The 27,382-nt window shown below is 40.9% G+C and overlaps 1 protein-coding gene across 1 annotated transcript in view; it reads right to left on the bottom strand.

The window, feature by feature from the left end:
- Positions 1–27,170, bottom strand: part of ACSS3 (acyl-CoA synthetase short chain family member 3) — a 72,627-nt gene extending 45,457 nt beyond the window's left edge. The window contains exons 1-7 of the mRNA XM_088531197.1: positions 26,956–27,170; positions 22,027–22,171; positions 12,383–12,571; positions 7,543–7,677; positions 7,128–7,268; positions 4,996–5,076; positions 4,814–4,909 (exon numbers count right to left, since the gene is read on the bottom strand). Of these exons, the coding sequence (XP_088387323.1) occupies positions 4,814–4,909; positions 4,996–5,076; positions 7,128–7,268; positions 7,543–7,677; positions 12,383–12,571; positions 22,027–22,171; positions 26,956–27,170 (1,002 nt within the window). The remainder of the gene's footprint in view (positions 1–4,813; positions 4,910–4,995; positions 5,077–7,127; positions 7,269–7,542; positions 7,678–12,382; positions 12,572–22,026; positions 22,172–26,955) is intronic.
- Positions 27,171–27,382: the final 212 nt, after the last annotated feature.

Genomic DNA, 27,382 nt, shown 5'->3' with positions numbered 1-27,382 from the left:
ACTCTAGTCCCATTTCCATGTGAAGATATATTTGCTAAGGGACACGTTCTGCAAAAGATTCTACCTCATGCATTTAACATGTTAATTCACTTGTTCATTCCTCTTGAATTCTGCCTTTTCCTTTCTTGCTCCTTCTCCTGCTGATGCCCTTCCTCCATTAAAAAAAAAAAAGAAGAAAATATTTAGTTCTTATTACTTTTAATTTGCGGTGTCCTAAGGTTACCATCTAATGTCCTACAGAAGTGACATGTTGCACTTCATCACGTGCTCTAGCACACAGTTGTGTCATGCACTTGAACACAGCCTATCTCCTGCTACCAGCAAGCTGACACTTGTCGTTGCCTCAGAAGCTCTCAGTTCCGCCCTCATGAGCTGGATTCAGAGAAGCAAACAGATTAACACATCACAGGCTCTTCAAGAAAGAGCTAAGCATACACACAGGCACTCGCAAATGAATGGCTAATTTTTATTGCCATAGTTACACTGTAGATATTCATGGCATTGGAGATCTTGACAATGCATTCACTGCAAGCTATCAAACTGTGTACTGATACAGTAAGCAGATTAACTTGATCTATTTAATTGATAAGATTCAAATTAAGAATAACCATTTAAGTTTTTTCCCTGGGGAAGAGAATATCAAGGTATCCAAACTTCCCTAGCTCTTAGATTCTTAGAAAAAAAAAACCTCACATATTATTGTTACCATTTTGTGTACTTCGATACCTAGAAAAATACCTAATAAAAACTTGTTTTGAAAACCTGCTTTCCTCAGAGATTACTGAAGAGCAAATCAGTGTTTAGCAACTTAAAAACAAAGTTATTTGACTCAGACCTTATCACAAAGTGATGTGAAGGAGACAAATCCTGGCCAAATCTCATTCTGTTTCATAGAACTGCTTGATACACTACCCACAGCACTTCAATGAACACAAGAAAAATACTAAAACCACAAAGACTAAAATCAAAGCACATTTTAACACTACAAAATTTGCTTTACTTTTAAATATCTCAGTGTGCTTATTTAACATTTGCCTTAAATGCATTATGAAAATTATAAACACAATTGTGCATAAAGCAGCATACACAGGATTCAGACAGGCATTATCTGCTGCTCTATTAGACATTACCAGATTTCTTCTTAATACAAGTGCTGGTAAAAATAAACTTAGTATCAAGTCAAATAGCACCATGAAACATGAACGAGCACATATGGTGTCCCAGACTTTGTTTACACAGTAAGTAGCGAGGTGAATTAGAGCAGATCAGTAAATGAAACGACTTAATGCTGACACTCTACATCTCTATTCGAAGTGATTTGTGCCTTGCACTTAGCTGTGTTCCCCAAACCAAAGCCACAGTGCACTGGACACAAGCGGTGCTGTAACACAGGCTGTCTGACAGAAAGCCTACAGATCCTCCCCTGGATCGAAGGCTCTCCGCTAAGTCCGTGCTGCCCCTTTCGTCTGCTCCACGCAGGTGACAGCAGCCCGTCATCGCATCTACCACCAGCAGGCTCCCTCATAAGGTTTCAGTATTCTCTGTTTTCAAAAGCATATGTCAGTACCTTCTTGCCAGGAAAGGTCAGGATCTTTCCTGCCATTCTCAATAAGCATCATGAGAGATGCTGCATATATCCTGACAGTGATGCAGCACAGGCCCGGTGTGATTGTGCCTTTACTGAATGCATAAATGGAACTGGAACCTCCATTTGGCCCAAAGGCTGCTGGCCATGTGGGACAGATTCTGTGCCAATGTTTCAAATACCTTCCGAACTACAGGAATGAGTTTCACCCAGAAGCGTGAGGACCTGGTTGGGCCCTTCCCTACAGACTGAGCAAGGCAACTCCGAGCTCAGCCCTCTGCTCTCGGTGTCACAGCTGGCACACTCGGCAGGAGCTCAGCACAGGACTCTATCCCTCTGCTTCCCCGATGAGGGCCAACAACGCGTGCGTTTCACACAGGATCTGAAATGCATCCAGGAGTACCAGCACCCTTACTACCAACGGGCAGGTCCTTTACACACTGCGTTGGAGGGAGGAGAGACAACGCGGTAAGGTGTTTGTGCGGAGACCTGTGCAGAAGCCGTATCCTCCTGCTGTGCCACAGGGAGGGCTGGTGTGGCTGCCAGGACGGATCCTGGCGCACAGGCCGGGCGGGTCCTGAGGAGCTGGCTCCGATGGAGCTTGTTGCTGCACAGGATTTCACACAGAGCTCACTGCCCTCTCAAGACACAACGCCTCTCTGTCAGGTTATGCTGCCCTTCTACAGCTATGAAACCCTTAGCCCAGTTCCACCAGAAGCCTCCTAACCATATCCCGCACTGCATACACGTATGGAAAAGGAGTATGCACACTGACACAAGTGTCAGTTCCTCTGCACGCTGTGGCAGAGTGGACCACGGGGATGCTGGTGAGTGTCACCTCACCTCCCCTCCATAGGGGGTCCCAGGGATGCAGAGGTGTGTGACACAGTAGGGACACTTCACCCTGGGCTCTCCCACAGGCCTGATAATCCTGGGCCCCCAAGCCAGGGATGTCTTGGAGGGCAGTGGCCTCTTCCCTGGAGATCTGCCCACAATCCCTGGGGCGGGCTCACTTCCATCATGCCACTCCAATGCATGACGGCCCCACAGTTTTCAAGTAGATCCTCCTCATCCGCCTGGAATGAGTGCGGCACTGCTTGTCCGTCCTCGTCCTCCTAGCAGGAGGCACAATGTCAGCAACAGGCCCCTGCAGCACTTCTGGCCTGGCCAGGGCACACACTGTCAAGCTCCAAGCTGCTCATTGCTCTTGGTTCTTGGTGACTGAAGTGACAGTTGCCACCATTGCAAACAGAGCAGTAGGAAAAAAAGGAATTTTTAAAAAATGTTCTAAAAAAGGAGATTAAAACAGCAGAAGAAACAAGACAGGTGAGGAAAGTAGAAGCAAAAGTCTTGGCAGAAATAAAGGAGCAGCAGAAAGCCTCAAGAAGCACAAGACACATCAGCAGCCATTAGCAAACATGACAGTATAGATGGCACTGAGCCCTTTTTGTACAGCATGGGAAATATTGCACAGTACTGTGGGGGCTCTTGACAGTTTTAGAGTCTTCTTTTGGTACATGCATGTTTGACATGTTGGATGAGTCCAGAGCAGTGCAGTCCCCTCACTGGGTCCAACACTCTCGTCCAAATGGGCAAAGGTTCTTCCTCAGTTTCCTCTGCAAGGATCTCATTTACGTGTCCAAAACCAAAACACTCTCCCAAACAAAACAAGAAGTAGGGACAATCAAAGGTTTTATTTCAAAACTGCACAACTATTTTGATTCAAAGTATCACACAGATGTGCCCTTAATTACTCTTGCTTTTCTTGACTTGCAGATTCTTGACCTGCTTCAAAAAGTGCCTCTGCTTGCAAAAATCCAGCTAAGTAGTTTCCTACTCACACAGTTAAAGCACACTCATTAACATCTAAAAGAGGATACAGCGAGTCAGTGAGGTATTTGATGCAATGGCACCCAAATAATTGTGGAGGCATCCCCACCTTAATTTCAGCTGTCCGAGCTTCTCTAGCATTTCCAGGATTCAGAAATACCTTTTCTGAAAATTCTGGCACAATTCTAGCCAGCTACTTTTGAACAGCAAGTGGTGTATGAGTTCACAACAGCGGGGTATGTCTCAAGCAATACCATCCTAACTGGATGCGCAAACACCAAAGGATTTTTCTGACAACACTTGTTCCTGAAAACATGAACAATCCATTTCTGTTCCAGTGTGGTCACTTTTGCTTGCATGCTGTGGCAGCAGGAAGATGTAGCAATTTCAGCCAAAATAACTATTTCCTGCACCTATGATCTTCTGTAAAACAGTATGTTTCCACTATGCCATGCTGACTCTCCTGCTCAGAAGCACTGGGCACAGATGGTGCTTTAACAATTGCTGTATTCTAACTGCTATCAAAGCCTGCTTTATAGGCTCTTTTATGCTCCCAGTATCCAATATACTCACTATACTTTTGGAGTTTTTGTGTATTCTCCTATGAGACACTGTGGGATTTCCTGTAATGGGCCACGTTTCTAATTACTACTATGGATTGACAGATGTGATCCTCACATGGCAAGGGCAGAGCCAGAAAAACTTCCACCTTTAGGAACATTAAAAAAAGTCATAACGATTGCTATGTGGGCTTCCCTTTGCACAGGGTTTAAGAATCCAGAATACATGCAGAATTCCTAATGCCAGGATGAATGCAAGCAACCAAGTCTCAGCATGCTTAAGAGCTAACAAAGTGGGTGCTTTCAGATCAAACATATCTTTCACTGTCACAACGGATATTGGATTAACTCCTTGAAGAATAAAGATGGTTCAGGCAACACTGTACATGTGGTAAGAAAATGAACAATAACTTCTGAATAAATAACCAGGTAAGGCAGCATGACTGCTTTTTTGAGCACCAAAGTTAGGATACAGCAGGTCGCTCCGGCTGGACCGATCTCCTCTGCACCCCATGTGGAAGAGCTAAGCCCAGCCTGTCCTCAGGGCCCTTGTGCAGGCTGAGGGAAGAGGAGATCCCCAGAGTTCTGCCTCCAACCATATTGTCCTGACTACCTCCAGCGCAGACCCCGTCAGAACCTGTGACGCAGACCACCAAGCCAGACCACACATCCACACCCCAGACATCCTGGCACAGCTACAGCTAAGGAATCATCTGACACAGACCAAAGAGGTTATTTTGAAATAATCTGAAAACAAAACACAAAGAGAAAAACAGCAGTTTCCTAATTCCACACTGCACTTAGTGCAGAAACGTCAAAGCTGATAGGAAACATTTACCTCATACAAAACTGTAGTGTTCCCATGAAGAAGAGGCCCATAGCAAATGTAGGAATGACCAACGACCCAGCCTAAATCAGATGCTGCCCACCACACCTAAAACCAAGTAAGAACAGAGAACAGTGTTTTGTTTGTTTGTTTAAGAAGATCCAAAAAGTTTAATGATATTTAAATGGGATTACCTCACCAGGTTTGAGCCCGTATACAGCTGACATTGTCCAGTTCAGCATAACTGCATAGCCACCTGTTGGTCTGACAACACCCTGAAAAAGAAAATTTGAATATTTAAGATCTTTTAAAGGAGGCAACAATACTCCTTCTTCAGGAAATTTTGGATTTTTAGCAATAATAGATTTAAAACTGTATAATTCCAATGCTTGTCATTTAAGATAAGGATTCATTCCTGCAGGTACATGCCTGTGCTAATATTCCCACTGAAAAAACTGCAAAGAAAGGAGGAAAAAAAAATAGATGGCAATAGTTTTCAGAAAATAACCACCAAGCATTAAAATTCTCTCATTAAAACTGAATATACAAATATTAAGTCAACATATGCTGACAAAAAAAAATAAGATTTACCTCACTGAAACTTCAGCCACCTAAATGTTAGGCATCTGTTTTAAACTCACTGTCTTCTCTCAATGTATTATCAATGGAGAAAGAGAAGCACCTGTGGAAGTTGCCAATGCCTCAAATAAACAGGATAAATTACTCCCTGGAAGTACCTTCCTTTTTCTGCAGTGACTGTAAAATGTCAGACCACTAGCTTAGACCAGGTGTCTCTATTTGGAAGGTTTAGTATCCAGTCAGAAGTATACATCTGAAAGCAAACTGAAGCACATCAAAGTCTTATACTAAAATAGGGATTTGAAAACTAAAAAAGAGAGTATCAAATTAATCAACACATTTTCATCAGCAACATCTTGTAGACTGGCAAGCCCAAAACTGGTTCTAGAACATAACTGATATAAAAGTTTTGTAAAAAATATTTGTAATTTGTAAAAAATGTAAAAAATATTACTTTGTAATATCTATATGTTCCTTATATTTCATCACCTTCTAGAACTGTTTCTCAAAGAATAAACACAGTAAGTCATGTCCAGAACTGAAAGTCAAATTAGATTCATCAGACCAAACTCTTGTCTACAGTGTAGACATCTATAAAGCAGACATCTGGGTCTGCGCTGGCCAGGCTCCTCTCTCTTTACGTCATTAAACAGAGTTGACCACAACAGAGAATTGTTAACTAACAGAAAGCAGACTGACTTTGTTAGTCTCTGTTTCTAAACAAACTTAGTCTCTGCTGTGAGACTAACAAATAATTTTGCTATGAAGGTATCATAATTGAGGGATTTTACTCGTATGACTACTAAAAGCAAGTTCCTTTGGAAAGAAAAAAATATTTTATTCATTAACTCACTCAGAATCTAGGCCTAAGTCATGGAGCAAAAGAAAAAGACATTTGATATTTTCACTCCTGGAGAATGAAGAACATCTAAACATCTTAACTTTTCATCGCTATCTTACATATTTTAACATCTTTCCTTGTTTCCTTCCTGAGGTAAAAAACAAAGCAGAGACCAATAAACACCAGAAAAAGGTACAACATCAGCTGTTCACCAACACAACAAAGGGCTTGAAGGACAGGAACGTATGCAGTGTACTGAGATTCTTTGGGAATGAGATAATGAAGACTACCTGGCATTTGAAAGCAATCATTTTCAAAGCATGCCCTACGTTAGTGTTCCAGCCTACCTCAGTCTGAACTTCCATTTTCACATGAATTGTACTGTTCAAAACTGTTCAAAAACACAAGCCTTTAAAACACACCTAATTCCATTCAATCTGTAATTTCAATCATGGCATCTCATCTAGGGAAAGATTAGCTAATAGGTAACTAATAAGGAAAGACCGCTTAGTGATAAATGCTATCATACCAGTGACACACTGACCAATCTTGCCATTGAATGACTGCATTGTGTGCATCTCAAGTGGTGAAAATACATGGATATGTAGCTATACATGGATAAAAGATGCTCCAGTGACCTTCAACATGTATACTGTATAAGCATTTCCAAGTATGTAGAGTTTATTTTTACAACCCTACACTCTAAACAAACAAATATCATTTACTTATAGACAATGAGGTAAGTAGTGAAATGTGAGCATATGAGATTACAGCATTTCTGACTATGATTATCATTTAGAGTAGTGACCTCTAGCAAACATTTTCAACCTTTTAAATTAAATATTTTCTCAAGCAGTATTGCAAATGGGATGTTCAAAGATATTTAGACTACAGATAGTCCTTTACCTTGGGCAAACCTGTTGTTCCGGATGTATACAGAATATAAAGTGGATGGTCTGAAGGAACAGAGACACATTCATAACGCTGTGCTTTTGCAAGCTCTTCCTCCCAGTCCAGATCACGACCTGGGACAAGAGGAACATGGCCCTGCCCATTGAAAAACACAGAAGTGTTCAAATAAAACACGTGGAATAAAATAAAAGTGGTTCAAAAGACATGCATTTTTCTGTAAACTCTCTGTTATATTAGTTTTTACTATTTACTATTAACTATTTACTAGTTTCATCTTATGAATATAATATTCCTATAGAAAACAAACTACAACACGTATACCAAAATCTATTTTCCTTGTAAAAGAGAAAAGCATATGCACCATGTATTATCTGAAAGTTAATATAAGGCACAATCCTTGTACACTCACCAGGTTAGGTCGCCTGTAAATGAGAACTTTCTCAGGTTTGTTCTGTACTCTTGCCAGGGCTCCTTCCAGAAGGGATATGTATTCCACTTTCCTTTTTGGTTCTACTCCAAAACTTGCTGTTACAATAAGTTTAGGCTAAAATAAATGAGTTTGGTTGTTAATATGTGTAAGTAACATTTACACATATTATACAAACCTTATAATCTATTTTTTTTGCATGAAATTATTCAATTAATGTAGCACAATGCATAAAATCTATCTCCAGCTAAGTAGAAATGGGTTCAGATCAGTTTTCTATGGAAGCAAAGCTCCTGTGATCTTGCTGTCCATAGGTCTGGTTGTTGTTCAGCAGCAGAAGTTACATCTTCTGATGCTCTTGGTCATTTTCAACTACATTTGAGTAACAACTCAGTAGTATAAAGTTTCTGAAAAGCACTGAACAGACAGAAAAATCCTCTTCACATTAGTACCCACTAAGGAAAGGCCATACGGTTAGCTCAAGAATGATCTGTTCTGTTTGGCCTTCTTCCTGTCTGCCTGTGTCCAGTGGCATCTTACAGAACTCACTGTAGCACTTCTGTTTTTCTTCTCACTTGTAATTAAACAACACAGGAAGCTAAAAAAAAGAGGAATAAAAAAGCAAACAGCGACAGAAGAAACTTGAAATATCAGGAAAGAATAAGCTGAGAACTTAACATCCACAAGGAAAGTAAAACTACAGTCTTTCAAGTGAAGGTTGCACAATCAGGATGCAAATCCACTAAAATCTGAATTTCCACAGTTCTGTTTCTTATTGAATAACTTCTACAATAATAGAATAATATCCAAAAGTAGATTCAGCAGATGCATTTTTTTTTCATAAAATAAACCTCAGGCTTTATATAAAACACCCTAATTTAAGACAAGAAACCTTCCTTCATTGCATATAAAATGTTTTAACTGAAGTCCCAAGATCACAAATTGAAATCTGATAGTATTTTTTGTTTGCAGGATTTCAGGAAATACAAGGTACCAACAAACAGACTGTTAGGAGACATTCCTATTGAAGAACAAGGTCTAAATTTCCTGCTTTTTGCATTTTGGAAAGAATGCATGTATCTTGTGCACCTCACAGTCTAATCAAGCTAGTTTGCTAATTGTATAATTAGCATAAATCTCATTAGGGAGGCAGAAACCATGGTGCCACAGTTAAGGTTGCATTAAACTTTGCACAGAAAGCACAGATTAAATTGTTTTCTTGCAGTCTAAATCTCCCATTCAGGAAAGTTTGCTAATTATTTCGCATATAAAATAAAGGTTTCAGATAAGCTTTAAAACTTCAGCATTTGTCATCTTTCCGTTTTTTATTTGCTACGGTGATTTTAATGAAAGAAAATACAACACAGTGCCCTTAGCTGAAAATGCATCTGGAGGCTACCTTCAAATTACACTGTAATTAATGTAAGATTGTTACGTTTAATTGTTACGATGAAAGACTGTTGTCAATGCCAAGTTTATAGTCATTTCTAAATGGTGCCTCTTCTGCTCACCAAATACTTCACACACAGCGAGGAAGTCTAAAAATACCAACCCTAAGCTGGCCAAGATTAAATCTTTCCTGAATGAGCTACTGCCTGGAAACACCACGGACTACTTTGTGCAACCCACTGGATCATTTTTCGTCTTAACTGCTGTTTTCTAGGGTTTTACCTCTCTCTCTGCCTCCCGACATTACTTCCATCTCTGCCCCCACGTTCCTTTGTGCGGTTCGGTGACCCAGGCCCCGTTACCACACATATTTATTTGTCAGGTGTACTGCAGTGATCTAAACAAACGGACCTGAATTGTACCATACAAACAAAAAAGAACATTATTGCCTTCTAATCTTCAATATGTAATTTAAATATGCATTACAAAGCTAAATAGTGTTTAGAGACAAGGCATGAGAGGGCTGCCTCGCTGTGAGGGTGAGCTTGCCTCCCCTCACCTGCACATCCTCCCTAGCCCCTCCATGCTGACCTCCCTCTAACCAGCACAGCCAGGGCCTAACTAAGCATGAGCCCACTCAAATATAGCCAGAATGCAAATATGACTGCAAACCAGCCAACTTACTACCCAAAAAGGGGGCAGCTCAAAGCCCTTGAGCTCCCCTGCACAGCAGGGCTGCAGGTGCAACCCTCCTTGAGCAGCGATGCCGCTGGAGGGTCCCGGAGGACCCCAACGGCAAGAGATTCCCAACCCGTCACAGATCCTTGGCAAGTGCCTAGCAGAGCATCTGAACTCTGAAAACTTTGCTAAGCTGCATCACTGATGGATCGTGCACATAATCCTCTGGACAGCAAGCACCAACCAAGCCAGGGCTTAGGCTGGATCCAGCTGCTCCCAGATTCCTCTGCGGGGGAATTTGGAAAGCAAGGGTGCCCACTCGGAAGAGGAAGGTCTCCTTGACAATTTGACAATTTTGTCTGACCCTTTCCTCCATGTGGTAAATGACTGAGTGTGCCTTGTCGTCGAATCTCATTAAATCCCTGTTTTATCTGACACTGAACTTTATTAAATCACTATCTTTTCTCAAGAGAACACGCAGCTGCTTCTCTCTCGTGCATCTCTCATCCATGCCAACGAGGTAACTGCCCTTCTGAAGCTGCTGCTGGGCCTGCTGCCTCATCACGCAGAAGGGCTCCTCATCTTGGGACGGGAAGCAGAAGTGACCATTTGTAGCCCTGCTTGCCTGTAGGAACCATGTCTTATTCAGAATAAACTCTCACAGAATATTAGCTCCCTCTTTTTTCCGAAGGATGCCTCGCTGAAATCCCAAAATGTGTCATTTCTGTCCTCCATGGAAGATAATAATAGATGGCTTTGGAAAACTGTGGTGTTTCATGCATTCTCCATTTCAAAGAACTGCTGTTCACTTATCATAATACTGCTTTAATCCAAAGCATTTTCAAAAATCAGCTGTCTGAAAAACTCCATTACTTTTATTTCTGAAAATTTGGACTTCTTAAAATCTTAAAGCCCTCCAGAATTGTCATATAATGATCAAAAGAGACAAGGCAGGTTGGCTATTGCAAGCATAGCATCTATTAAACATGCATATAACCATATTGGTTTTGAAGGATCCTTTTCAGTATTCTCAATTTAGTAAGATAAAGTGTTTGAACAAGTACCATGTTCATTTCTCAGAAGACAGTTAATGCTCTGCAGAATTACCTGTTGTTTCAATACTGAAAACTATATATTCTCAAATTTGTGTGAAAGGAGAGATGCCGGGAAATGGCTGTTCTTGCGTTTTGTATCACTTCATCACAATTCACCTTATAACGTCTATAGCAGTGCCAATACCTGACAAGCCTAACAATTACCAACTGCAGGACTTTGCAGCATTCCCAGAGCTATTTAAAATTCAAGATAAATTAAGGCAAGCTGGTGCAGCGTATATACCTTGCTATACTCACAAAAAAGGTGTTTATTTCCTTCACTTAGATATTCCAATGAAATTTGAAGTCTGACCTTTCTTCCAAAAGAGCATCTCAAAGGCAGCTCCTCATTCCAAAGTCTTTAACTCTTTCTAGCTAATCTTACCAGCATTGGGTCCTATACTGCAGCATCTAAACCCACTCACACAAAAGCCTAATAAAAGGTTGTTTCTTTTCAAGAGCTTCAATTACCTTTTGAGTTCAGCAGAATGTCATTCATCACAACCACTTATACTTGTGTCTTTAAAATAATCTCTGTAACGTTAATTCACTCATCAAGAAAGCTTTACAATGTTACAAAATTAAGGCAAGTCTCCAAATTTACATTGAGAACGTACCCGTCCTCTTTTTAACACCTCCATCATACATCAAATTAATCAAAAATTGTTCAGAAAAATAAAAAAGGCAATGTAAATTAGAACTTAATTCTTGGCCTGTAGGTAGTATTCTATAGCTACCTGTGCAAAACAGTTGTCAGGTGACCTTGGGTAAAATCACTTTATCTGTTTTCATTTTCAAGGGTGCAGCAAGGATTATGATTGCTTTGCTGTCTCCCTTTGTCCCTATGAGAAAAGTCCATCGGGATTAATTAGTTAATATGTGCAAAGTAGTCTAAATATAAAAAACACTAGATGATTTGTGCCATAACAACTTTCCTTTTTAAAGTTTAGCAGCCTTTTTTGCACATTATTTTTCCCTATTCAAAAGATTTTAAGAGTTAAAAGTGATTTTCATATCTTGTTTAGAAAATGAGGGAAATGGTAAGAGGCAAAAACCTATGAGGCTGTTTTTAGTGCTCCCCCACACAACGTCACAATTCCAGCAAACCATCTGAGACATTTTATTGGCTTCTCTCTTGTTAAAATATATATTGGGCGAGGGACGAGGGTGAAGGAACACCATTCAAACTGGTAACGTTTTAGAAGGACTATTTCTGTACAGCTATTCAGAAAATTCAAGTCTTAGGAACGTAAAGAGCACTTCCAAATGCAAAAATCTAAGTGAGATTTTCACAGACCTTGCAGACTTCATTCCACGCTTTAGACTTGTATGTCTAACCAAGGTGCTGCGATGACACCTGCTACTACACATGGTCTGAATGAGGGCAGCATGATAAAGTCAGGCTTCTTTAAAAAGCTTTGAAGTTGTATCTCGATAGCTGCTAAAAAATACTACTCTCAGCATAAAGACAGCACTTTGTTCACAGTTCAACACCGGATATTGTTGTCAAACTGGGACTGCTTCTCACGTAAAGAGAAATATTATCCTCACCAGAAAAAGCAAAAACATAAACCAAAAAAACAAAACAAAACAAAAACCTTTGACACTGGTTCACATGAATAACTACTTCAATGACTTCCGTTGTTCACGATATTTGTTACCTTTGCATGGTCAATGCGAACAGAAAGCTCTTTTGACGCAAATCCACCAAAAATAAGGCTATGGATGGCTCCTATTCTTGCACAAGCCAGCATACAGTACACTGTCTGTGGAATCATGGGCATGTAGATGACCACACGGTCTCCTTTCCTCACACCGTGTTTCACCATGACATCAGCTAACTTGGAGACCTGTACTGACAAAATGGTTACAACATATTAAAAGTCATTCCCCATAAAAACAGTTTTTACCCAATTAAGAGAACCAAGACATTAAGATACAAGCCAGTAAGATACAGAAAGATGATGAATGAGGCAATCCAAATTCAATACATTTAGGACTATTTCCTTTTTAAAAAAAAAACAAAACAAAGCGAAAAAAAACCTACGCAAACAAACAGAAAACTTGTAAAATGAAAATACACTAGAGCTGTTTTACGTATTATAACAAAAATGTGTTATAATTTATGTTTTCAAAATTAAAATTTTGCAAATTTTTAATTTTAATCATTCACTCTTTAATCCAGATGATTATATTTTTCAGTTTTAATTTTTAAAAAATTTACATAAAGAGAGTATTTCACAGCATGAATTCTGTCCTAATTAACTAAATGTGAAACATAAAGCCAGGCACAAGGCAAGTTTTCCAATTTCCTGTCCTGCAAGGTTGTAGGCCTCTTAGTACCTAACAAGAAATCTCATACCCTGAACCAACTGCTAATACAAATTCACAGGAGTGCATTTATTTAAGGTGTATATATATTGAAGAAACCTCTTTGTCCCCTCACTTCCCCTCACCCATTTCTATTCTTGGTATGTAGAGACCTTAAGAGAGACATGGCAGCATAGTACTGGCATTCTAGAAACGGGACAGGTAAGAGCAGAGTCAATAATTCATTCGGTGCTTTCTGGTATGCTCACATTCAAGAAAAGCTGGGGCAACTCAAAACCTTAAAATTCTATCAAATACATGTACACAAGAAGAAAAAAACAGCACCACCTCCCTGCACCTCTCCTCAGTGGGACCACATGTCCAGACCTACTGCAACCCGACCCAGTAACATCCACAAGCTCCAAACGCCTCACCCACACTTCCATTAAGTATACAGCTCATCCCAATCAAACTAAGGGTATTTCTTTACTTCTGCCCGGGGATTTAAGAACACAGAAACACAGGCCCCCCACGCAGACATGCTTGCACCAGAGGTTAACGTCATAGCTGCAAGACAGAGAGCATGTTTGTAAGGCAGAGCCGTCACCGTCCCCAGCTCCAAGCTCAACGGGAATCAAGGGTCATGGCTGAATTGTTTGCTAGACCTCCTGTACTAAACCTCAGTGATAAACAGCAGAAAATATTTTTATACGTAACCCTGTTGATGTCTATCAATAGTCTAGGAAAATCTGACAGGCATCAAGACTACCACAAATAAGGCGGACCTGCACATGTACACAACTAGAATTCACAGCCGTATCACTGGCACCTACAGCCATTTCTAGACAGGATTGATGCAAATAATTGTAAATTAAGATAGTAACACGGCTTTCAAATGCCTCGTGTGTACTCGCTATTATGAAAACATTAAAACTCTGCAAACTATTTTGGACACAGAGATAGCATCACTGGCCCTCAGGAGAGCTGAGGGGATTAAACGTTATCTTTGATGCTTGTGGACTCCCGAGCAGCCTGTTGACAGGAAGACCAGAGGCAACTAAAATAGGATCTAATCAGTGATTCTCTATTCGGTACCGGTGTGGATGGTAAGCAATTAAAAGTTAAACACAATGAAGGACAAGGGTTGTTATTAATGACAAAAAAGGCAGCATTTGCTTGGCGAAGGAAAAGGGATCATTTAAAGATTAAAATTAGAAATTCAGCAACAGAACCTTTCCTCAGTGCTTGTGTATAAGCAACATAACTTCAGTGCTTGTCTGCACAACATTAGCATTCTTTAAGTAGGCGGGAGACAGTGAAGAGATTAGTATGTCCTGAAGTGGTTTTTATTGAAACCTATCAAGGATCGGGATTTAAAGCAGAATATATGCTGCAGGCAGGAACCACACGTCTTCCATGCATGCACACTGATTACTTGACTGCACTTAACTTCCCCAGTCAGGAGAGTCTAATGTCACCAAAGGCAATAACTCAATAAAGGGGTATCTCTGATTTTCCTTGTGTCCTTTCTTCCTCCTGACAGCTAGGGAGCGTATGGATCACATAATATATAATAAAACACTGTTCGTCTGGAGCTCTTGGAAAGACTGTGGAACATCAAGGAGCAGGTTTACTTTGCCCCAGCAATCATCCTTTCTGGAAGGAGAAAAAGAGACAAACTATTACAAGTCACGAAAACTTCCAGTTTGGGGAAGGTTATTGTCATTTATGGTTTGTATTAAGACAGCATTTGTTGTCACTCAATCTTTTACAGTTGTGATCTTCCTACCAGCATGCTATTTGTTTGGGGGTTTTTTGTGCTTTTTTTTTTCCTTGAAAATTTAGGATTGCTTTATTGCTTTACTACATTTGACACTTTAGTAATTAAATCACTTCAGACTAAGCACATTAGAGGAAACTGAGGTATACTTTCATCTTTGAAGTTCTGGACTTAAGTTACAAATCCCTTGCACGTGCAGCTGCAATTTAGCCTGCCACCAAACACAAGCTTTGCATTAGGGGGTTCACGTTTGGAGAAGCAGGAGAGCTTTAAAGTTAATCACACGGGTATCCCAGGGGTTTACTGAGAAGCTCTGGTCCACGCCAAGAGAATTTCAGAAGACACTAAAGCAGAAATTCCACCGGATTCTCAAAAGAGGTGTTTCAAACCCTACGGGGTTGAATAATGAACAGTTTTCACATGCTTACAAGTTTTGTGGATTCAGAAGGAGCTGGAGGTTTAGTGGAAGGGCACGGGCTGGGCCTTTTCCTTCCTGGCTTGGGGAATTAGCTGTGGACAGGCACCCCAAGGAGGAGGTGGGATGTGACAGCAGTTCCATCACGCTTACAAACATGGCACCACTTCCAGTCCCACATGAAACTAATGCCAGTGCATCCACGGCACGGACCAGGTGGGTGCAGGCAAACGTTCCCCTGGGCAGGGATGTGGGGCAGGCGCCGGGGCAGCCCACGGCCTCCTGCCCCACTCCTACAACACGAAAGCTCCCCGGGGTGTCCTCTGTGTGCACACTCGAGTGGGGAAGGGAATGGAGCAGCAGTGAGGCAGCAGAGGGAAAAGCACAGCACTTCCCAGAGGAATTCGCAGCTAGGGAAGGGAAGATGTGTGCGATTCCGACAGCTTGGAATTGAGTTACGGGACCAAACAATCTAGTCCAAAGCAAAAACCACAAGCCACACAGAGCAGAAGTGTGAGAAGCTTCAACAGTTATTTCAGCACTGTTTGATTCATCCCTCTGCTTTTACTGGTCCAAATTACATGCTACTGTGAATGCTGCTGCTGCTGACATGCTGCAGTGCAACCACCTTCAGCCAGGGAAGAACAAATTCCAGCTTCTTTTGCAACTTTTAAGGTGTGATGTAGAAGTCTTTTGTACGGAATCGGAAAACCCAAGACACTACTCTGCATAAAGTCCTGATTAGTCTCATCCTTTATACAATACTAATATATATATATATATTATATATATATTATATATTATATATATTATATATATATTATATATTATATATATATATTTAAAAACTATTCCAGTGATATCAGTCATTTCTTTTTAGAACATTCACTGAAGAAAATTATTTTAGATTTAAATAAGATCATGAAGAACACCATTAAATAAAAAGTCTAGTATATGGTTTTAAGATAAAGTTGCTTGACCAGACTAGCTGCTGTGTTGTCAGTCTCAGTAGGATTTTCCATCTATATTCAAGTTTGGATTCTAAGGTACTTCTGAGAAAGAATGAAAAATAGTATCAAAAGAAAATTACTGCCTTTAGCTACAAAGCAATTGGTCATTTTTCGAGGCAGAAGGAAAAGAAATGGCGTGGAGTAAAGCACAGAGAATCAGCCAGGCACCTAGAAACAGAATAGTCTGGATGAATCCTCAGTCACACATGAGGTGGGAGAAGAGCAGGACAGACACAAACATAAACACAATCTGACAGTGGCCAATACAGATATTTCAGAAGATGCTTTTAGGCGTGGAAAAACCTTCCTACATAAGAAATTACACCTTAGGCCATCGTTTATAACGTGAAGCACTTCCTTACCCAAGAGTGTGTGGAGGTTGTTTTGAAATAATCCTCTCAAGTTACTGCACACAGAAGTCATTTATTATGGCACTGAATTCAACATGTTAACTCTGCACCGATACTGAAAAGAACCTCAGAAAAGAATCATACTGTTTTTCATACAAAATCTATCAAGAGACAACAACTGCTGACAACACTCAAATTCTTTAGGTATTTTTAGTAAGTGATGCAAACTAGACAAACTAAGGTTTGTTTTACCGAACAACCTTTGCGCTAAACTGGAAAATGCTCCTAGTTTTCAATACACCCAGAAATCTGGTTTTAAATGAACAGAAGTCACAGATCCCTATTCTTCTGGGTATCTTTTTACTTACCTAATGCCTCACAGATTGAATAATATCTGTAATGGAATCACACCTCCTTTATCTTATCCTGCCTTCTCACTAATGGAATTAAGAGTATTTCCTGAGGCACACACAAAGCTTACACCTACACATCCCCATGTCACTGGCATCAATTCAACACCATAATTCTCACTTACATACTTATAAAAAGCACCAGCAAAGTACAAAATATCCGATTAATATATTTTGGAAGATGATCATGTTTTAAATTTGTCAAAGTCCTATTCTTTGCATTTGCAGGCCTCCACCTGTAACAGCGTTTAAATAAGGAATTTATAATGCAATTTTATGCACTACATAAAATTTCACTACAAGCAACCGGAACAATCACAAGACTTTCTAATTGTGAAGAGAGTGCTGTTGTACAAAGCTCAAAAAGAACCGACCTGCTGAAAATCTCAGTTTGCTCTGCTCGCTTCCAGACCTGTTTTTCAGCTTCTCTTCCAACTAGTGGCACGGTGCTCACCACAGCAGCCTCTCTAAAACCTACGGGAAAACTTCAAAAATACTCGCATCATCCTAAGACAATCCAACTAGTGTCTTCATTTCACCTGGCACCTTTTAAAGTCACTGATTCTCAACACTATTAGATTAGTTACCATATTTAATCAGTATTTCCATAATGTTTTACCTAGCTACAGGAGTCTTAGATTTTCAGCTAGATTGCCTTGCAATCCTTCTATTCCAGTTCCGGCGAAACAAAAAGTTCCCCACAAGTTGGACATTGAACATCCAAAAGCTTTCAATCTTTCTCTCAATTATTTATAGAGTTTAGTGATGCTTCACTTTAAAACTGCAGCATCATCCTAGCTCTTGGATTTGAAAAGCTGTGCAATGCTTAAAAAACACTAAAAGCAAAATAAATAGTTTTCTTGGGTGTTTAATTTCCTACAGCTTAGTTTAGTTTAAGCTGCTGGCAACAGAACACTGAGTTACAATGAGTGAAATTTCCAGAAGAATGCAAGGGAGAACAGGGGGAAAAGAGCTTTGGGGAAGAATTTGGCAGTATTAGAGAACTCCGTACACGCACAAAACAAAAGTACCGAGTCTACAGCATAAACATGATTACATACATTGCCTTGGCCTTACTGGTCAAGGCCTCCTTTCCTACTCTTGAAGAATAAGATTTTACAAATAATTTCATATTTCACTGTAACGCACAGGTTATATCAGTATTAAAATGCTAGTTCTGGTATGGATGGATGGGATTTACTGAGCAGTCAGACATGAGCACATGGAGGAAGGGCAGTGCCCAGAGCCGCGCGACTCCCCTTGCACCAGCACAACCAGGAGCTCAGGATTTCCCAGGACATTTGTCACAGACCAAAGCAGCCCTGGCAGCAGCTGCCACAGCCTCTCTTAACTATGGAGTTTCTTACGTGGGCTAAAAACAAACAAGGTTGGAGATGGGGTTACAGTCTTTCAGTGACTCAGGAGCAGTCTAACTGTGCTGCTTCTGCAGAGCTCACCTCCTAAACTGCGCATGCTTTCCGAGGAGCTGCTTTCCGAAGCAAACGGGTAATTCCTCACTGAGACAAACAACACAACTCCCTCTTGAATTTAACAGCCAAATGAGAGCGTAGCAACCACAAATTGCCAAAAATAATTAATGCAGAGATACTCGTTTTCAGATGCAAAACGAAGCCATAAATGCTAATGCTATTATGATTCCATGTATCCAGGTTCCATAATAAGCCTGTTAAAAGAGATATCGCTAATTACTTGCAAATCCATCTTTTTCTTTTCCAGATCTATGGCTTGGATGCAATTTGTTAACTTCCCTATTCCTCCTAAACTCAGCATCTCAATCTGGTGTTTAATCTAAATGGTTCTTGGCTCAGATCTAATATTATTCAAAAACTTTAGCTTTTCATTACTACTAATCTTACATTTTATTCTTTTTCAACTTTTGGCTACACCAAAATAAATTATTCCATTTTTTCCTCAGTTCCTCATTTTTTTTTAAATAAACAGACTCTCACCAACTCCCCCAAAGATACTTTTTCATTATTTTCACCAAAACTAAAAAAAAAAAAAAAAACTAATGGGCTCCAATCTCCATTCCATATTCTCCTAGACACCTACAGAAAATACTGCTGTAGATGACATCTTACATCTCTTATTATTCCTCTTTTTTTTCCTACTAATTCATTCTTAACTATGCAAAATTCAGGTTTCTAACCACTGACCCAAATTAGGATAATTTGACCTAATGTCTTTTCCTTCTTATGTTGTTTTTTGATGTTTACCATCTCCAAATCTTTTTTAGCTTACCATATCTTTCTTGATATGAAAGAAAACATGTCCCTGCCAATGTTTGTAAGAACTAATGAGTGTTTTCCTCTATAATGGCAATAACATTAAAAAAAAAAAAGTGATAAAGTACTGTTCATCCAGCCATGGGAAGCTTCCTTCTTGTTTTAAATTGGCTCATTGTTTTTTCCAGCACAGATCAAAGTGCAGGGGTGATTTGATTACTACAACAGATGTGTCTTCAAAGTGTAATCCACCACTGCAAATCTTCTCAGTATAATTTACAGCACAAAATTACACACTGAGAAGGAGATCGAAACAAAAGCATGGTATTTTCGGGAAAATCAGACCTTAATGAAGTGACTCAACATCTGAGTGACCAAAGAACAATTTCCAGTTTTGTTAAAATTTCTGCATGTTAAAATCTAATTAAGTAACATTAACTAGTCAACTTTCCAACATGACAAAACCTAAGAATCCAAACCCTACTGTTATCTCAGAGCCTTCTGACATGAAGTACACTTATTGCTCTAGCAGCCAGTCTTCTACTAACCCAAGCTTCCACCTGCTTCTTTCTGCGAGTGGTTTATTTTCTTCCAGAATATCAATGAAAATGAAAGATCGTTTGGGTTTTTTTTTTGATTGTTTTAACTTCAGTTGCAGTAGCCCTGAAGAAAATGTAAAGAAATACATACAATATACACAGATAAGCTTTGCATATGTGCGTATTCTGAAATATCCTGCAAATGTACTGGTTTCTTTTTCAGCCAGTGAAGGAGTCCAGGACAACATAAAAAGGATAACTTAAAAATTACAGACTTCCTGAGTACATAGTTCAACCCTCTACCCGCTAAGCAGTTGCATTATGTTCAGCCAAACACCTGTGTCTTCTGCCCCTTCCCCAACCTCCTTGATCCTGGAGCAGATGACACACAAAACTCCGTGTCTTCCCAGGTGGTGCCCCGCAGTTACCCTATCTACTATTGATTCCACCTGCAAATTCCTCTTGTATCACCAAGAGCCCAAAAGGATTTCATCACTTCAAATGCTTCTCTCTTCCTCGTCAAGGCATTTTGAAGAGACAGCCTCTCTGATCAGGTATCCTCATCTAAATAATGGTTTATTCACCAGACAGACTACGAAACCTTCATTAGATGTGGAGGGTCCCAACTACAGCCTGCACACAAGTGTCTGGCCGTTTCAAAACGGTAAGGACCAAGCTAACGCTGGAAAGGCAGTGAGAAGCTTCCTAAACCTCCGGACTACTATCGAAGCTATTCATCAACTTTTGGTCATGTCTGATCTACACTGTTACCGATCTAAGGAACGTGCAAAGCATGGAAAGGCTCTTTCAAAACTATTACTCTGAGCAGGCTGGCAGTGACAAGCAATAGTTTGCTCACTGTAACCCCTACTTCCTAGCAGTCTGGTGGACCTTTTCCAGAATCTCTCACGATCCCTACAAGATCTAGGACACAAAATATACCAGCCCACATCTTTCTCATTGTGAGCAAATCTCTTTGTGAAGATACTTGTTATCTGGTCTCTAACAGTTAAAAGATAGACTGCATTAAAGACATCCCACAAGAGTAAACTAGGAGACCTCCACAGGCTAATACTAATCTCAGCTCCTGCCTTTCACAATCATATTTTGATTAAAGAAAATAACAAACTGTACAGAATTTAAAAGCAATACTTAGATAGAACCCAGCTATCAGCAAGGTTATGATGATTTCCAAATGAATTTTGCTGTATATCCACAGACAAATTCAAGCAATTCTCTCACTTGGTTTGGTTTGCTAGAGTAAGAAAGATGAGGGAAAGAATGTATAAGTTGACTAGCACAAACTCCTTCATTATATAAAAATCTTCCATACCCCAAAGCATTTAACACATTTGGTGATAAAACATAGCCACAAACTAGGAAGCCACAAAAGGAAGACTTTATAGGAACAAGAAATTTAAATAGTGAAATGGGGGATGCACTTCAAATAATCTTTAGAGAAAAATTCAGCAGAGCACTAAGTACTGCAGTACCGAACATAATTTAACATAAAAATGATGTTTTATTTAAAACAAATATGTATTTTATACATCTGCATATGTGTGTGCGTGCATGTATATAAATATAATTAAATGATTATCTGGGCACTTCTGGAGATTATTAATTTCTCAAAGCCCTTCCTTACTCCAGATGTTCTGACTGCAGCACACCGCATTGTAGTGAACCTTTTAAGTTCATTTTTGGAGTTGCTAAGTTCACAACAAAAGGGTGAGGGGTAATTTTGATTTTATCCTTTTCCCTTATTTTTGATAAAAGAGCAGAGTAGAAAAAATGCTATTTGTAGCAATGTGTTTGTGGCTGCTGATTTCTCTTTTCTTCCCAAGGTGAAAGAAAACCTCACACACTGAACTACTGTATTGTAAAGCCCGTTGCATGTTTTAAGCATTTCCACATTACCCCAGACACTCTGTATATTTGAATCAGTGTGTTTCATTCACTCTAGTGCATCTTGTGCACTGAAATACATTAAAGCAGAATATGAGTCTGGTCCAATATTTATTTGTACACAGCGTACACAGAATCACAGAATCACAGGATGGTTGAGGTTGGAAGGGGCCTCTAGAGATCATCCATTCCAACCCCCCTGCTCCAGCAGGGATACCCAGAGCACGTGGCACAGGGTGGCATCCAGGCGGGGTTGGAAGATCTCCAGAGAAGGAGACTCCACAGCCTCTCTGGGCAGCCTGTTCCAGGGCTCTGTACAGAGGGTTATTTTCAAACCTACCTGTTCAAGAAGTTCCTTATATGTTATTTTCTCTTTGGTATTTGTTACAGGGCTGTCATAAATGATGGCAGTGTGTTCTCCTTGTCCGTTCTCAACATGACGGTCTACGGCATTGTAACAAATATTCAGCTCACCATCTACAAACCTAAAAAAGAATCAGAATGGGATATATAACAGAAAGCTTTCCAAACTAGTAAAACTTTTTTTCATAAAGAATGACAGCATTCATTTGAAGCATATAGTTCATAAAATACTGCACTCAGTTCAGAAAGTCATTTTTCATTCTATAACCCAGCAATAAGACTATTAGCAAAACTAGTAAGACACTGCAGCTTAGTTGACTTGATTAAGAACCTGCTAAACTTGGTCTTGATTTAACTTATTTTGCATCAATCATTGCGATTTTTAAAATTAAGCTTTCAGTGAATAAAATATATGTTCACATAAAATTATTTCACATTAATACATTACTAGACTACTTTCTATTGACATGCACACATATTTTAGGCAGAACGAGGTCAGAAGTTATACCGTTCTTATTCATTTCTTGGCAGTAACAGTCAAACAAGCAAGCATCTGCAGCTAAGAGAAACCGACCCAAATTCCTATAAAACCTTATAAATTTGTCTGACTTTCATAACACATTTGACATTAGCATGTTTCATATCAGTGTTTCAAAATTCCCTGTAGTGTGAGTCATACTCTCTTCACCAGCTAGACATTTACAGAAAACGCTCATTTTTTAATTAAAAAGGATTTCACACACTTGGTTTTGTTATTGTAGCTTTTCACAAAAAAAATAAAAATAAAAATAATAAAAAAGTGAAAATTCTGGCATAACATAATCCTCAAGAAAACACAAAAGGCACCAGATTTTGTTAACTCAGAGATGACACAATCTAAACAGTAAGGTTCACTCCTCGAAGCAGCAGCCTCCCTTGGCTGTGTTTTCCCCTCTCTCCGAGCAACACACAGCAACACCCATGAAAAAATACAGCAGAGATTTTCCAGCACTCCATGGGGTGCCTCATAATGATTAATGTAACTGGAAACAAGAACAGACAGCTTAAAAGAGACCTACTAGAAGCTAGAGGGAATATTTCCTTCTTCTTCTTTCCTGTCTAGTTAAGAACAATACCAAATCATGAAATTTGCTATATTATTCATATATCCATACGTAAAGATACTATAGCATAGGTTCTGTGGTCATAGGTTCTCTGGCCAAACCAGTTAGGAGGATTAGGCTGCATCAAGCTTTTATTGTAAATCTTCCATATTGCCACTCATAAGGAGAGCTAGAGACAAGGAAAGTAACAAGCACATTTCGCATTACAAGCCCTTCCCTGTAGAAGAAAACTACGTCAATAATAAAGGACTGTGAGTTGTTCACCCACTAGTGTGAAATTCTGCACTGCTCTTGTAAAATCAGTGCAGGATTAAGGGTATCCATTGATTTTTACACCAGAACATAATGACATAGTATAAACAAAGCCATAAGGGATGTCCATACCTAGGTTATTATGCATGAATTCCTGAGGATGTTCAAAATACCACACCTTGGCTTCTCCCAGTAACCTATACGAGATCAATATTACCCAATCAATTTTTAACGACGTTATGCCAAAAAGTATATGAAAAATGTGTGACTGCAGCTGGCAAGCAAACTCAGAGGCACGTGGGCCCCGCGAGAAGAGCTCTGCCCAGCTCTGGGACAGAGACGGCGGCTGGTACGGGAGCAGAGGAAGCAGAATGCACCTACTGGGACTACAGCTCCAAGTCCTTTACTTGCCCACTGCAGCACAAGGAGAGCCTAAAATACTGCATTCGGACTGGAAAAGAAAAGCTCCCTGGCTTTCAAAAGCTCTCTCATGTTTCTGCAAACTTCGGTTGATCCAGCAACTCCCAAAGAGATGAAAACCTGTAAGGAACCACCACTTGCTTGAATAAGCCTTCGTTCAGGGAGCAGGAACAAAAAATTGAAAAAAAAAAGGAAAGAAAAAAGATAGCAAAACCACTGAAACCAGGAGGCAGTTGGAATAAGGACACTAAGAACACACTCCTGTTTAAAACTGAGGCCTTCGATCTAGAGCTGAAAGAGAAATACTCGAGCAGACTGTAGAAAGATCAGAGGTGGATCAGCAGGATGTTTATAAGAGGCGCCAGTAAATCTTGCCATAATAAGCAAGGCTTTAAAATGCTAATCTGTTGCTAACCAAATATTTATCTCAATGAGGCTTATGAACTGAATCCAAGTCTAAGGATTGCTGCTTCGGGCTATGTTGTTAATGCTGAGAAATCAAAAGCTAAGAATATTCAACAAAAGGAGTACGAGAAATTAGGAAACGAAAATAAACAATTGCAACTCTAATACACAAGAAAAACTGGATTCAGTTCAGTAGCATTCTGGTCGAAGAACTCTTTCAATGATCACTAACGCTACTGTGGTAGAAAATAGCACAGAGCCTCCTGCCATAATCACAGTAGAATTTAAAAATCGATATAATATCAAAGCAACTATCTCCAGAGCAGAGTGTTAAACCAATATTCTGCTGAACTCTATCTATCCTTTTGGCATGTTTTTTTCCCCTCGAGGAATAAACATCTACCACCTATGACTTGGATTTTTTTTTTTATTTACTACATCCAGTATTTTGGGGATGTGACAAAAGCCTACTTGCTAGTAATGAAGCAAGTAAAGTAGTAAAATAAAGTATTCCATGTTAACTGCTAGACATTTGAAAGCCTTGCCACATCGTGCAGGCCAGGTACAAATTTCCCTGAAATGATCTGATTATTCAACCTGTCTGGTTGCAGCGAGAACACAGCCAAACAGTGTTAGACAAAACAACTGCAGCATTACGTATTTAAATCTAACCGATCCAGCCACGCTCCTTTTTTTTAAGTTTGGGTACCACCTGTATAGCAACAGTGCAACATTCCTAGAAGTTCAAAGGTGATTTTATATCATGCTACATCTTAGAATCACAGAAAAACAGCGCTTGCACAACTGCCTCTCCTGCGTCAGCCAGGAGGGATGGTGCTTCTGTACTCCTAAGCTGGGAATTCTGCAAGACCCCCAGCTGTTGCACTACTTCTACTGTTAACAAGAGTCTTCTTTCTGTTGTCTAAAAACTACTTGCCCCTTCCTGGGCACCTTCAACGGAAGGAAACTGGATCAGGAAAATACAAGAAAAGTATCTGTTCCCAAGTTTGGCATCCAGAACCAGAGATACATAAAATCACTGCTCAGTTACTAACTCAACTAATAAAATAAAATGCCTCTAAAACATTTAGAAGACTTACAGTACCTCAAGCAGCACACACCTAAATTTATTAACAATATTTTTAAAGGTCTCCCGAAACGGCTTCCAAGGGAAACCTTTGGAAGCAGAACCAGATCCCCATCTTCACCCTGTCACACCAGTGAACTCTGCTTTATTTGACAGTCTGGCTTGTCTTCACTTCTGTGCTCAGTCCTTCCCCTCTTCCCCTTACACGTCATTTCAAAGACCTTCTCATATTCTCAGTCTTGTATTTAGTCCTTTCCTCAAGGCCTTTATCTATCAGTTTGTCCTGCCTAGCACATGCTCACTTTCACCTCTGATTTCAAAGGCATTCAGTGCCTTCATTGGTACCATCATCACTTACTTTGAACTTAAATTTAAACTTAAAAAAAAAAAGAAAAGGTTATATATTACAACATTAAAGAAGATTACACAATTCTGAACTACTTAATGCTCTGTTATCTACAACCAAGCAACAGATACTGGAAATACAAACAATAATTAGGACCTAATATTTAGTCTTTAGAGACTTACATCTTTGCATACTTTCAGGCCAGAAATGACTAGGTGCTCTAGATTAGTTTTCTATTAATGAAACAACATTACAACATTTGTTTGACAGGCTCTGTTTAGGGAAAAAAAATGCTCACTAGCACCTTTGTATTTCATTTCCTTAGCTGTCTTATCAACTTTTCACTGTTTTGCTCAGGAAGGTCAGCGAGTTCTCCATCCCACGTGCCCTCCTTAAACAGCACCATGAGGTTAGAAGTCAAAAGTCAAAGTCTGTGGACCATGGGTGGTCTCAGCGACCCCCTCAAAGCCTTCTGACAGCGCTGCTGCCTTAAAGAGGTTTATGCTGTTTAATGTTTGGCTTAAGACAACGGAGCTGCTGAGCAGTAATCTCCAGCCACCACCAAGAAAGGCAGCTCCTCCTTCCTGGTTCTGTAACTCTTCATGCCAGCAGATGTGAGAACGATTCCGATTTCTCAATTTTTCGAGTGACCTTCTTAAATTTAAAAATATATTTATGTATATATATATATATATATGAAGAACGCACACGCTCTCAATCCAGGAAGGATGATCCCCAGTCTGCCTTGACTTATCCTCCCATTAGGTTGCCCTTGAGGAGAAATGAAATCTCAAAGTGAACGTGGTGAAAAGAGGGTGCCAGTGTTAATCGCAAAGCCCTGGTGGCCAAGCGATCTTCGGGAAGGTCCGAGCCCGCGGTTTACATGGACGGGGCTCCCCTTGGCACCAGGAACGCGCTGCCTTGGCAAAGGCCGCCTCAACGTGCCTTTTAAATCGAGCCCCGCTTCATTTACACGCGGTTCCTGGGATTTCTCAGCCCTGGGTAACTCTGCTCCCTGACACTTCCCTCTCCTCCCGCACCGCCGGGGCATGTAGGGACACACGCCGACCCCGCTACCCGCCAGGGCCACTTCCCTCGCTCCCCCATCTCGCTTTAATTATTAACCTGGCGAGGGCTTAATCATTAACGCCCCTTCATCCCCGCCGTGCGCAGGCAGCTCCGCAGCGGGCGAGCCGGGGGGTCAGAGCCCCAAACCCCGCGGGGGCTGCGCGCCCCGCTCCGCTCCGTCCCGCTCCGCTGCGGCGCTCTCGGGGCGCCGCGGCCCGCACTCACCAGGCGGCGCCGCCCGCTCCGCGCCGCTCCAGCGCCCTGGCCCAGGGCCTGCGCCACGCGAGGCGCCGCGCGGCCGCTGCCCACAGCTCCGCGGGCGCCGACACCGAGCGCCCGAACGGCTCCTCGTAGCCGCCCGCCGCTGTGCGCGCCGGGGCGGCCCGCGGGCGGCCCCGCGCCGCCGCCGCCAGCCGCGGCAGCCCCCGGAGGAAGCTCATGGCCCCCGCCCCCGCGGCCCCAGCGGAGGGAGCCGCGCCGGGCCGGGCCGCGCCGGGCCGGGCCGGGCCGCACCGCCCCTCTCCGCGCAGGGCCCGGCCCGCGGCCGCCGCGCGCCGCCCCGGCCCCAGCCCCCGGCCAAAAGCGACCGCAAGTTAAAACTTCCCGCAATTCCTGCCGTAGGCTTTTCGCCGCTTCCCTGCTTTATTTGTGC

Source organism: Tinamus guttatus, unplaced genomic scaffold, assembly GCF_059628265.1.
Source record: "Tinamus guttatus ecotype Peru unplaced genomic scaffold, ASM5962826v1 Tinamus_guttatus_pri_ptg000399l, whole genome shotgun sequence".
In the NCBI taxonomy this organism is placed as follows: Eukaryota; Metazoa; Chordata; class Aves; order Tinamiformes; family Tinamidae; genus Tinamus; species Tinamus guttatus.
Note: the sequence above shows the minus strand (reverse complement) of the source record. Positions and strands in the feature narration are given on the sequence as shown.